This window comes from Lactuca saligna, chromosome 2 (assembly GCF_052625555.1).
Source record: "Lactuca saligna cultivar CGN05327 chromosome 2, ASM5262555v1, whole genome shotgun sequence".
In the NCBI taxonomy this organism is placed as follows: domain Eukaryota; kingdom Viridiplantae; phylum Streptophyta; class Magnoliopsida; order Asterales; family Asteraceae; genus Lactuca; species Lactuca saligna.
In genome coordinates, this window is record NC_136418.1 from 131,383,143 (window position 1) to 131,396,344 (window position 13,202).

At 33.8% G+C, this 13,202-nt stretch overlaps 1 protein-coding gene across 3 annotated transcripts; it reads right to left on the reverse strand.

Annotated features, from left to right (window-relative positions):
* Window positions 1-2,820: 2,820 nt before the first annotated feature.
* LOC145031640 (potassium channel SKOR-like) lies at window positions 2,821-7,550 on the reverse strand. 3 transcript variants are annotated; one of them, XM_078980234.1, is made up of 11 exons: window positions 6,920-7,550; window positions 5,651-5,875; window positions 5,514-5,577; window positions 5,074-5,413; window positions 4,700-4,995; window positions 4,438-4,617; window positions 4,143-4,364; window positions 3,882-4,070; window positions 3,725-3,800; window positions 3,355-3,649; window positions 2,821-3,267 (listed from the first exon to the last, which is right to left on the reverse strand). In XM_078980234.1, the coding sequence occupies exons 1-11, from the start codon at window positions 7,207-7,209 to the stop codon at window positions 2,898-2,900; spliced, it is 2,547 nt and encodes an 848-aa protein (XP_078836360.1). In that variant the 5' UTR covers window positions 7,210-7,550; the 3' UTR covers window positions 2,821-2,897. The 3 variants fall into 3 exon arrangements, with proteins under 3 accessions (XP_078836360.1, XP_078836362.1, XP_078836361.1); XM_078980236.1 differs by having other exon boundaries at window positions 5,651-5,890; window positions 6,920-7,058; XM_078980235.1 differs by lacking the exon at window positions 5,651-5,875.
* Window positions 7,551-13,202: the final 5,652 nt, after the last annotated feature.

A 13,202-nucleotide genomic window follows, 5' to 3' on the forward strand; every position in this document is an offset into this window, starting at 1 on the left:
ATCCTCACTATATCATCAGGGTCTAAGGCACCAAGGCCGGCCCTTTATCGGATTGAGATCCGGGTATCTGTTGTTATGTTATTGCTTTGATATGTTTGCATCCGGATAGTTAGGATGGTACTCGTAAAAGACCTGGTTAAGGTCGGTCTCCTGGTATATAGGATGATGCTATGCTAGTGACCGGTTATGTCGGTATCCTGTTAAAGTATGTTGTGTTACGTGATCTGCTAGATCGTTTTGACTGAATATGAATTGTTATGTGATTGTATGTTTATGTGCACATGGTTGTTTGGACTGGAGTTGGGTTGAGGCGGGTCCTGCTTCGTGCTGTAGGCCAAGATACCCAGGGCGGACCGGTTGTTCCGAAGGCCCAACGAGCGGTCCGGATAGGCTGTAGGCCCCACGAGGGCGGACCAGACGTGCCGAGGCTCGGAGAGTGGACCAAGCCGACTGAAGTCCCGATGCGGGCGGACCAGTCATACTGTAGACTCAGAGAGTGGACCAGGTGGGTTGAAGGCCCGACGCGGGCGGACCAACCACACTGCAGACTCGAGGGATATGATTGGACTCGGAGGGTGGACCAGGTGGACTGAAGGCCCGACACGGCGGACCAGTCTCACGGTAGACCCGATATGCATGGCTGTTCTGTGATTCGTTATGATATAGCATGTTATGTGTATGGTATATGTGGTTGGTATTTTGGGGGTATCTCACTAAGCTTTCGGGCTTACAGTTGTGGTTTAATGTTTTTCAGGTTCTTCAGGAGACTGTGGCAAGGCAAAGGCGTGATCGTACCGCTCCTCGTGTTTATGTTTTATGAAATGGACCTGGGAATACTCTGATAATAAATGTATTGAAAACCTTTTTTTAATAACTTAATGAATTGGGTTGTTTTTGAAAAGTTTAAATTTTATTGAAATTTTGGTCGTTACAATCCTCAACCACCCAATCGACATTTTAGAATCACCCATAGATCAAGCTACATTCGACTGCATCCTTCACAACGCCTGAGGCCATAAATAGATACCCAATCTCCATGATTTATCCGTCAACAACCCCAACGAAACCATCATCGACCCTCTGTATGAGTTCTTACAATGGTGGAATAAACCCAGATCTTGGAATGACTTATCACCTTCACATTCATGAGTTCCTAATTCCACTAATTTACATATACTAGATTAAAGAGATTTGTTTTGAGTTTGTGTTTCAGATTCCTATTCCTTGCCTCCACCGACGACATCCCTTTTGCTCAACCTCCTGATGATCGATCCAAACAAAGATCAAGTTTAGGAAATCGATTTGGTTAGCAATTGAGGAGCAGTGATGTGGGATTGGTGTTAGACCTTACTTAATCCCAACATTCGTCTTTTTGTTATCATTATCACACAAACAGATATAGACACACAATGTGTGTGAGTTCCCTCCTGTTGTTCAATCACAGAATAAACCCAAGATGGGTGTTTATGATTTTTTTTTATCATCTATTGCTCTTCCATATGAAATTTTTGATCTTATTGGAAGAGTGATCGAAGAAATAGATGAAATTTTGAGAGAATTTGAAAGGGTTCTCGATTTCTGGAGTGTATGTGCCTATTCGTGTTTGAAGGCAAGAAAACAATTTCTAACCCCTAAATTCTGGAATTTGTGTATTAGCTATAAGATGAACACAACATCTTCATCTTCATCTTTCCCCTAATTTCTTCATCTTCATCTGGTTCCCAGATCTTCATATTGTTTAGATGGTAATGGTGACTTTCAATTTTTCTAAAAATAAGAATGATGAAGATCGGTTTTGGAGAGAGAGAGAGAGAGAGGGACTGGTAGGGATGGAGTGGGTGTTTATCTTTTTTGTTTTTTACTTTTATTTCATAAATTATTAAATTAAATAAGAAAATAAAATACAAAACAGAAATTAAAATGGTAAATTGTTAATTTCAAATTTTTTTGGATCAAAAATCTAGAAAAACTTTGATTTTAGACCTTCTGTGCAAGCTGAAAACTTTTTGTACCCCATTCAAATTTTTTTGTACCCCATTCAAATTTTTTTGCAAACCACAAGTACCAAATTTGCAGTTTTATCAAAAAAAAAATCCTAATAAATAGTAAAAATACTTAAGAGAAGATAAAAACACAAGTCATTTCACCACTTACTATAGAACAAACAAACAACTACATAAATTTTAATCATTATAATGCACGAATATCATGGGTGCCTTCTTAGAAGACTAAGACTTCTTAAAAAAAGTCTTGGTTTTCTAACTTAGTGTTATGATGCTAATTCTATAAGTGACCCCATTAGAAGAAAAAAAAAAAAAAAAAAAAAAAGCATGGTCACAGAAGATCCTCCGTAATATTGCAGTTATGACCATCTTGTACATAATCGTGTTTTGACTACATAGACATTAAACTTCATAAGTTTTTTGTTTACGTCATTTCCGACATTATTAATTAAACTCTTTAGATTCCTTATTTTCCTCTACAATTTCCTTTGGGTTTTTTTCAAGCTAATTGTTTGTTTTCTGTAGACCTTTCAAAATAAACAAGGTTAGATATGACAAAAATATAAAAGTAAGACCTAGTGAAGAGTAATTTGTTTCGCAAAGAAAAATTTACAAATCACATTATATATCTAAATTCTAAAGTTTTGTAGATTGTTTTGGTTCTTTTAATCATCTAATCATGTAACGAATACGTAAAACAACAAATCAAGAATGATGAGTACACTTGCGAGTGTATAGAAGGTATAAAAATAAAGCTTTACCAACTTTATAAACGAATTTAGTTAGAAATATGACTATGAACTAGACATAAAGTAGGTTTTATCTTTTAATCCCCAAGGAAACCATATGTTTTTATATTGCAACAATGACAAAACTTTGCAAATGATACAAAACTCATGTGTCAATAGTGATTAAGTATATCTTCTGTCCATCTGTAATCATATTCACATCAAGAATTTTTCCTACATCTTCCGTTACAATACAAAAACCAGTAGAAAGCTCCAACTTCAAATGCTCAGCTGCTGTTTTCATGAGTTCATCAATGGTGTCCGGGACCCACAACACAACTCCATATTTTCTTTCATCTTTTAATTCCCATGGCTGAAAGGCGTATACAGTACATTTCTTTCGTGACATTTTATCTCTTGTTTCTTGAGAACATGAAGGAAATTCAGACATCTGAAAAGACATTCTTTCTTCTAATAATTTCATCAATATTTTGTTTCCAGATAATCTCGCTTCATCAACTGGAGTATTCCCCCATCTACACATTCACATAAATCATAAACGTTGTTACATATTTCATAAATTTTATCGTTAACCCTAAATTAATAATTCAACAAAAATCCACCTGTCCTTTGATAAAACATTAGCCCCCGCTTCAACTAGCATCTTCGCTATTACATAAGATCCTTGTGACGTGGCAACATGAAGTGGAGTTCTAAAGTCGTAATCTTTTGAATTTGGGTCAACACCATTTGACAAAACCCTTCTGATAAAATCTATATCTCCTCTTGATACTGATGAACACAAGAAACTTCCAGCATCTTCTATTTTGAATGAAGCACCATGTTTCACTAATAACGAAGCAATCTTATCATGCCCATTCTTAATCGCTTCAAATAACGGCGTGTTCCCAAAATTATCTGCCATTTAGATAAAACATAAGGACTAGAATGTCAATTCAAAATGTCGAAGGACTAGAATGTAAGTTTATTTACCGAAAACGTTGACTTCTACGCCTTGTTGAATTAGGAAAAGAGTTATATTTTCGTGCCCTTTTGATGCAGCGAGATGCTGTTCATGTCAAAATAAACAAATGTGTAAGTATTTTTTATTATTTATGTTTTTATTTTATATGAAAATAAAATAAAATACCAGTGGTGTTCTTCCATCATAATCTTTTTTATTTGGATCAGCTCCAGCTCGAATTAAACTTTTTAAATGAGATAAATCTCCACTATAAGCTGAACTATTGACTCTTAATGCAAGTTCTGCTTCTTGCATTCCAATATGAATTTTGATATCTGTTACCATATCTTTCATGTGATTATCACCTTGTTTACCCTACAATTATTTTTTAATTTAAGTAATGGCATTTAATGTAAATATAAAAAAAACAATTGATTAATTGATTACCTCTAGTAAATTGTTGAGAATTTTTCTTCCATCATGAAAATATATGTCAAGGATATTGGAAAAAGATTGTTTATCAATTCTCAAAAGTCGAGAAAGGTCAAGAACTCGAACTGTGTATAATTGGGCAATGTTGCATATAATTGAAACATCTCCAAAAGAATCATGAGGTTTTAGAATTGATACTATTTCTTCTGATCCATCTTCATGTATAACTACCTCTTCCTGTATTAAATTTCATTCATCATTTTTTATAATAATAAAAAAAAACAATAAAAAATTAAATATATGTATATACCAGGTTTCCATGGCAGACGAAATAAAGTTGATCAACAACAATCCCTTGTTCCATAATCACTTCTCCAGGAAGAAAAAACTCTTCATGCACTCGTGTTACGATATGATTGATGAATTCCAAAGAGCATTCCTTGAAAAGAGAAACCTTTTCAATATATGACTTATACAGAGTTGCCGATATCTGCAAGAAATCATGACTTAATTTCTTTAGTACTATAGAATATAACGAAGTTAAGAAAATTGGAATTTAGTTTTGTGTATACTTTAGCACGAATAGAAGTCGGAAGATCTTGAATAACAGCAGAATCAGTGTAGTTGCTATCGTATTGTAATCGCATATGATCTTTGATTTGATTACGAATATCTTTTCCTAATTTATTTCGATCCATATATTTAAGAAGATCCGCCATTCGATCTCTGTATCTTTCTGTGTTCGATCCTTTCACGATTAAAGCTGTCATGTTACCAATCAAATAAGCACCCAAAACCATGTCAAATGAGACATACACCATTACGAATATCATCTCCCTTAAATTCACCGCATGTATATCACCATAACCTGTAGAATCATTAATTCAAAGTCAATTAAGTCAAAAATCGAAACAATAACGAGCAATCAGAGCTTAATTTTAATTACCGACTGTTGCCATGGTAACAATTGCAAAATATAAGGATGTGATATATCGCGTCCAAAGATCAATGTGTCTGAAGTTGGAGTAGCTGTAGTCACCGAGTTTAAGGCTTCCAATCCATGTGTATTCTTCTTCATTAGCTGGAAGAGTTGTAGCTAAATAGTAGAAGATGCAAGCTGCTGTATGTGTGCAGTAGAGTTCAACAGCAATGAGTTTTAGAACCCTAGAAAACAGATACTTGACGCGTATGTCCTTTTCCAATTTGGAAAAGAAATCTAGAACCTTCCGAGCTCTCACTAGTCTAATCAGCAAAAGGTATCTCACTTCTTCTTTTTTCCCAAATGCCTGATTGACATAATTGAAACTTAAATCGATCTATATATGTTCGTTATCGTCTTCTTTTGGGATTTATATAAGAAATTTGGAGTGATAATGTGATATATACCGTGTAAATATTATCCCAAGGCATGCATGCAAGTAAATCGAAGATGAAATGAGATTTCAAGTACCTGAATGGAAACATGTATTCTATTTTAAGAATAGTATTTGGATTGGAGAAAAAAAAAAGAAAAAAAAACTGACCGAAGAGCTATTAGGTTTCGATTACAGATTAATTTGTGGGTTCGAGTGTCTCTGTAAGGAACAAAGAAGAGAAGGACAATGTCGATGAAGAAAGCTGTTTGACCAAATATGTCGAGTAAATAGAAGTGATTTGGTAATCCTCTGAAGAAGCCAAATTCCATGGGTGTGAAGAAAGAAGAGTAAATTGCCCATAGTAATATGAATTTCTCCCAAGTGCGATACCATCTGCATCAGCAAAGTCTTATAATTGCATGTTATTGTTTGATAACAGAAAGCAATGGAAATATTCCTTTTGTTTATTATTTATCTTCATGTCCTTGATTTTGGTTTCCCTTTCATTGGTTTTACCCTTTTTGTTTACTCTAAGTTTGCTTTTAATTATATATTAAGTATTAAAATAAAGTATATAGAAATAACAATAATAATTAATTTTTGTAACAAAAATTTAATAAAAAATCATACAGATGTGATACCCACACCGCACATATATAGTATTATTAGAATCAGTTAAAGATAATCGTTTGATTTAATTAATTTTTTATTAGCTTCTGGTTTGATGCTTAGAAAAATCAAATAAAGATATTTAATCGATTATGATAATAACACCATATGTTAATTTTTTATTAGCTTATGATTTGATACTTAATAAATCAAACAAAAATATTTAACTCATTATGATAATAACACCATACAGAATTAGTTGAAATCAAGGTTTTGGTGATATGGTTTCCAAAGAGAATAAAAATAAAAATATAATTTTATTAAGTGGATTTATAAAAAAGCCAAATGGAAGTATCAGCTCCGTTTTTTGTATCGTTTAATAAAATTATTAAAAAATGTGGATAATAACTAATAAAACGTCGCATAACACGTTCTGTATATATTTGATTATTTAAATATAGAAATTTTTAGGTTGTTCTATGTTTGCTCTTTAGGAGGATATTTAATTTCTCTATTTAATTTCCTCTCTTGTTTTCTTTTGTTTTAAACATAGGGACTAGGGCCATTATGCCGATAGAACTTTCCCAAATTAAAACTTATAATAAAAGTAGTATTTAATTTCAAGATGTACATGTAACAAAATAATACAGCTCACCCATACATCCCTATAGTTAATTTAGAATCGTCCGATCATATGTTAGAACGGACGGCCACGATTTTCCCTATTGTCGACAATAGTAGAATGCCCCTATCTCAATCACTCTCCTACTGCCACGTGTCATCACAAAAAGGCAAAAACCTTTAGAAAGAGAAAGCAAGAAGAAAAACCTGTTTTGTGGATGGATGCAGAGATCTTTGATGCCATCGATGACTGTGTCTCTATTGAAATTGAAACCCCTGTGAGTCGAGTCCAGCTCCCCTGAGTCCCACGCCAACAATGTGAACACGCTCCGACGTCGTATTCCAAACCTCCCGTGATTCCTAACATCTACCATTTCGTACTCCTTATCTCCGACTTCATCGTCCTCAGTCGCCGTCGCCGTCGCCGCCGCTGCCTTCCTCAGCCTCTCGTCTTCTCTCTCCTCCACCGTAGTCTTCCGCCCGATCTCGCTCCTCATTTGATATAATCGATCAGGACTATACTAGTCGGTTGATTCACTTTAATAAATCTGGTCCATCTGTATCGTAGATCAAATCTGCTTGAATACTTGCTTGAATTCAATTTCTGCAGATATGAAGAGGTAAAGTTATATGAATCAATCGATGAAGACTCATATTTGTTTAGCTGTCGAAAAGTTGCTGAGATTTGCTCGAATCACGAGAAAGAACAGATAGAATATGTGTTGTGAATAGAAGAGATGAGTAGAGACTAGAGAGAGCAGGAGAATACTGTTTATAAATTATAATTCAAAATGGGACAATAAAGTTATAAAGCTGTTCAAAAAATATTAAATCGGACAATAAAAATTCGTAATCAATCATAGCTCATAGCTGTTTTATAATAACATTAATATTTTATATGGATTTTTAAAATGAGTTTCATGAAAATTTGGAGTTATCTCACACCCACAAAAGTGAAAAACGATATTTATGTTCATTCTTGTAAAATCGCTGATACTATTTTTTTTATCAAATATTCTAACCATATCTTTATTGATACAACTTTATCCAAATTTGATAACATGTAATCTACTCTAATAAAGTTTTTTTTCTACGTATCGAACTATTATTTAGTTTTTTAAATATTATTTTGTAATTATTTTGAATTATTTTTATTTCATATGTTATTTTATAGTTTTTTAATTTTATTAATTCCATATAGTATTTAACTTTCAATGCAATAATAAATACATATTAATTTCCTTAATGAATTTTCTTTTTAATTTCAAAATTACTAAATTTAAACTTAATTAATTTCCTTTATTTATTTATCTAAATTATTTTTTTTAATTTAGAGAAAAAATAATTTAATTTTTATAATTTAATATATTTTTTTTATTTTTCTTATAAATTTAAACTTCTCAAATGTTTAAAATTTTATATTTAGTTTTTAGGAAAACTGTAAAAAAGTTTCTACATATTGGCATAATAATCGATTTAGTCCCTATATATATTTTTTTATTCAATTAAGTCCCAAAAACCGATAATCGTATTCAATTTAACCTTTTGACCCGGTCAACAGGTCATCCAACTTTTGAAAATTACATTTTTGGCCCAGATTTCAAATTTTATTACAAATTTGGTCCAAAATTTACACTTTTGGCCCAGATTTTTTTTTTTTTTTTACAAATTTGGTCAAAAATATACCCTTTGGCCCAAATTTTAGAATTTTATTATGAATTCATCATAGTTTTAGTTATTTTTATACTTGTCTTTATCTTCTATTATTTTTGAAGTGTACTATGAATTTAGGTAGAAAATATAATAATTTACATAAAAACGACAGTTACATAGTGCTAACAATAGGTCATTCATGTTGTGGCATTGTTATCACACAAATAAACATTATTTTCACACAATAAAGAGACTTAAATTAGTGGAAAACAACTTTTAGTATCATTATTTTTTTTTTGAAGTATACTATTATGTTTAAGAGCCAAAAAGACTAATAAGCGCATTGTTGTTGACAATAAGCCATTTATGTCAATGTAGCAGTATAACAATGTCATCGTAACACTATAAATATGACCCACTTTTATTTATTGAGCTATTAACTAAGACAACGTACTTTAAAAAGTCTACCTAATGATGTTGTGCTTTAATGTAACGCCCGTAGATCTGGGCTAGTCAATTTAGAGACGATAGGCATCAAAAATGAATTATTGATGAAAGAATATTTAGAACGAATAATATTAACTAAGTTATAGTATATGTTACAAGGTTTCCGTGCATATAAAGAACGCCGAAATCCGAGTTATAACGAAGAAGTTATGACCTGTCGAAGTTTCGCGACAGAACCGGCACGACGCAGAATGATGTAAAAAGTGAATTTACGTTAGAGTGATATTCAGGCTTATCAATCTAAACGAAAATTGTAGAGTTCGTTAAACCATGAGCGTGCATAAAAAGAACGTCCAAATCTGACTTCGTATGAGGAAATTATGATTTTTCTAAGTTTCGACTTAGCGGTATGCAACTCGAATACTCGATTTGAGACCGAGCGGTTTTTAGCCAAAACAATCTAAATGAGAGTCGAAGGTCTCGTTAATAGGAGTAAAACGATAAAAAGATAGGCGAAAACGGACGTCGGATAAAGAAGTTATGATTTTATAACGGAGTTTTCCTGTCCCGGCCTACTAAAAATGAATAATAAAAATAAATTCAAAATTAGCCGATGGAGTCTAAACAAAAGTTGTAGAGCGTAGTCTCACCTACGCGGGGATATAAAGAACGTCGAAAACGGAGTTCGTATGAGGAAGATATGAATTTTTGAAGTTTATTAAATATTTTCGATATTTAATTTAAATATAAATTCGATATTATCCGGAAGGGGGGGAGTCAGCGTTCTTATCCTCGTTATGCCCAACGTAGTTCGTGTTCCAACCCCCTATAAAAGGGTGTCGAGGGCAACCGAATTCTTTGCTCATTTCTTCCATTTTTCTCGCGTTTTTGCATCGTTTTTTGTGCAAGAAATATCCCGAAGCCCCGGTATCATTCCCGAGCCCCGAAGAAAGTCCCGAGGCCCCGAAGATCCCGAGAAGTGTGATTCCCGAGCTGAAGCTCTGCCCGCGAGGAGCCCAGTTTTTGTGAAGATCTTCCAGATCTACTGAAGAATACTACTTCTAAAAGTCGTAGTGTTGTCCGATCATCTTCTAATCAAGTGAGTGTGTGGTTACTTTCTTCTAACGCATAAATATTAAGTATTTGCTATGAAATACGTGCTATGTGTATAATATAAAGTTGTTTATATGTGTGGGTGTATAGTCCCTTTCATAAACACGTGTATAATACAAGTATTGTATGAATGTATTAAGTATATGTTTGGGTGAGTGTGTGGTTACTTTCTTCTAACACATAAATATGAAGTATTTGTTATAAAACACGTGCTATGGTTTTATATATTGTTGTTTATTTGAGATGAGTGTCGAATTGATGTTTTATATAGTTTTTAAATGAGTTAAACTGTATATGCACTTATATCTACAAATATGTTGGGTAGAACATGGGTAGATGAGATAGTTAGTATGTGATAAAATGATGAGGTATGAAAGATGATTAAGAATGATATTGGCAGATGCACCAATTAGAGAATGTCATAATGCTAGCAGATGCGCTTAAGCATAGTATTGGTAGATGCACCAAATAGAGAATGACATAATACTAGTACATGCACTTAAGCATAGTATTGGTAGATGAACCTAAAAGAGCATGCCATAATGCTAGCAGATGCGCTTAGGAATAATATTGGTAGATGCACCAAATAGAGAATGTCATAATATTAGCAGATGCGCTTAAAGATAATATTGGCAGATGCACCTAATAGTGAATGTCGTAATCCTGGCAGAGGCGCTTAAAGGATAATGTTGGCAGATGCGCCTTATGTAGCAATGGAAGTTTGTGCTAATTCCTTAAGTCAATCCTTAGGAATGAATGAATGACGGGTAGTTGAATTCCTAGGGTAAAATCCTAAGAAAGATAATAGGGATGGGTAATTGAGTTGATTGTTTGATGGTTGAATATAATAATTATATTATTGTGGGTTGAAAACCCTATATGCTCACCAGGCTCCCAAGCCTGACCCACTCAGTTTTCTTTGTATCACAGATATCGGTACAAAGATATATTTCACGGAGAGATTAAAGGAGATGTAAAATCTTTAGTGTAAATAATGTAAGTTCTGTTTATGCTTATGTGTTTGTATCGGAACATAACATCCCGAGATTTTGTTAAATAATGAAAATACATTTCTTTAAAGAAATGCTTGGATAATTTTTATCATATTTTGTTTTGGAACAAATTCCGCAACTATTTTCTTTAAAAGATTACTCTGATTTTAAAAACAAAGCATAAACAAATCGGTCTTTTCTAGCTGTGAAAATGGGGATGTCACAGTTGGTATCAGAGCATTAGTTTAAGCGAACTAGGAATCTGTAGGAAATTTCTAGACTTAAACTTAGAATGCTAAGTAATGATTGTGAACAGTGTGTCTAAAATATGTTAGGTAGTACACCTAAATTGACACAAGCACTAGTTTATTTTAGGAATGATGCCTAAAATACTTTTATGTGCTAAATGTTTTGTGTGATAGCTATATTGATGCTATTATTTGTTCGGATCTATGGTCTGTTGCCGACCGGATCTGGAAACTTTATGTGTTTCGGATTCTAAGCGTATGTCTACGATATTAGAACTAGCATGTAAACGTTTCGGGGTGATAAGGAGATTTATACGTTTATCGTAATTAAAGCTTTCTTATCTTAAAATTCTCGCCAGGTACATCGAATGTCTGCTTGGATGTACAAGAGGTCATGGTGAAGACTCGTAGAGAAATTGAGTAAATGGAGGAAATGAAGAAGGCTTATGATAGTGGATGACACCTATCAGAAGATATCGTAAGAGTGGTATCTTGCCTTTAGAGTATGTCTTATGAAATAAAAGTATGTTTAGAGGAGTACGGTACGTCTAAAGTACACCTTCGATTGGCAGGATGATGGAACAATTGGTGAAATTCTTGAAGTTGTCTCATCGTCTGATATTTTCATCACTAATCGAGTTGAAGTAGAGTTGATGATTGAAGATTGAGCAATGAAGAAGTCCTAGTAGAGTCTAGGGAAATTGTTTATGATTACTAGGACACATTCGTGTGTGTTAAACTGTTTTGTGATTTTCTTGTATGGTGACTTGGTCGACTGCGGGACAATACTTGGGACGAGTATGAGTAGGTGTGAAAGATAGTAGATGCATATACTACCGGAAGCACAGGACTCACACTTGGATCAGAGAAAGTCACAAGGTTACCAAGAAGCTAGTGATTGATTCCATTTTATTCTGGTATGTCATTACCATTGTTTCGGTAATGACTAGTAATATAATTCTTGTTCCGACCCTAGTGGTCATGTTTAAATTTGAGTTCGACTACGAGGAGTATGTTACGTGATCTAGAGGACCAAGTTAGATGTAACATCTGGCTTAAATCAGAAGGTTGAAGTTAATGCGATTGATAGTATCGCGCTCGTTGTTAAAAGAAGTTTGCAGGTAGAAATGCTACATGCTGAAATGTGATTATATCACGTTAGAATATGAAGAAAGGTATATTCCATTCTGGAATTTAACTTCATTAAAAAAAAAAAACCGAGTCTAAGCGTCGCATCGTGCGATGAGAGGTCAATAGAGCACGACCCATCGGTTTGTTACAATAGATAAAGGAAAGTATTTATCCTAAGAAGAAGAAGGAGTCCACAATAAAGACTTATCTGGTAACTTGAAGGTTATGATTGAAAGTACAACATAGTACGATAAGCAGATGCAAGATTAGGCATCTTCTACGATCAAGAAAGCCATAGAGTTAAATACTCTTTTGAGGAAACATAGAAGTTACGGTTATTACCTAGGATGAATAAATGATGTATGGAATCATTATGCAAGTCCTATTTTCGTTGATGATTCCGGGACGTAATAATCCTAAGGGGGAGATAATTGTAACGCCCGTAGATCCGGGCTAGTCAATTTAGAGACGATAGGGGTCAAAAATGAACTTTTGATGAAAGATTATTTAGAATGAATAATCTTAACTAAGTTATAGTAGATATTACAAGGTTTCTGTGCATATAAAGAACGCCGAAATCCGAGTTAAAACGAAGAAGTTATGACCTGTCGAAGTTTCGCGACAGAACCGGCACGACGCAGAATGACGTAAAAATTGAATTTACGTTAGAGTGATATTCAGCCTTATCAATCTAAACTAAAGTTGTAGAGTTCGTTAAACCATGAGCGTGCATAAAAAGAACGTCCAAATCTGACTTCGTATGAGGAAGTTATGATTTTTCTAAGTTTCGACTTAGCGGTATGCAACCCGAATACTCGATTTGAGACCGAGCGGTTTTTAGCCGAAACAATCTAAATGAGAGTCGAAGGTCTCGTTAATAGGAGTAAAACGATAAAAAGATAGGCG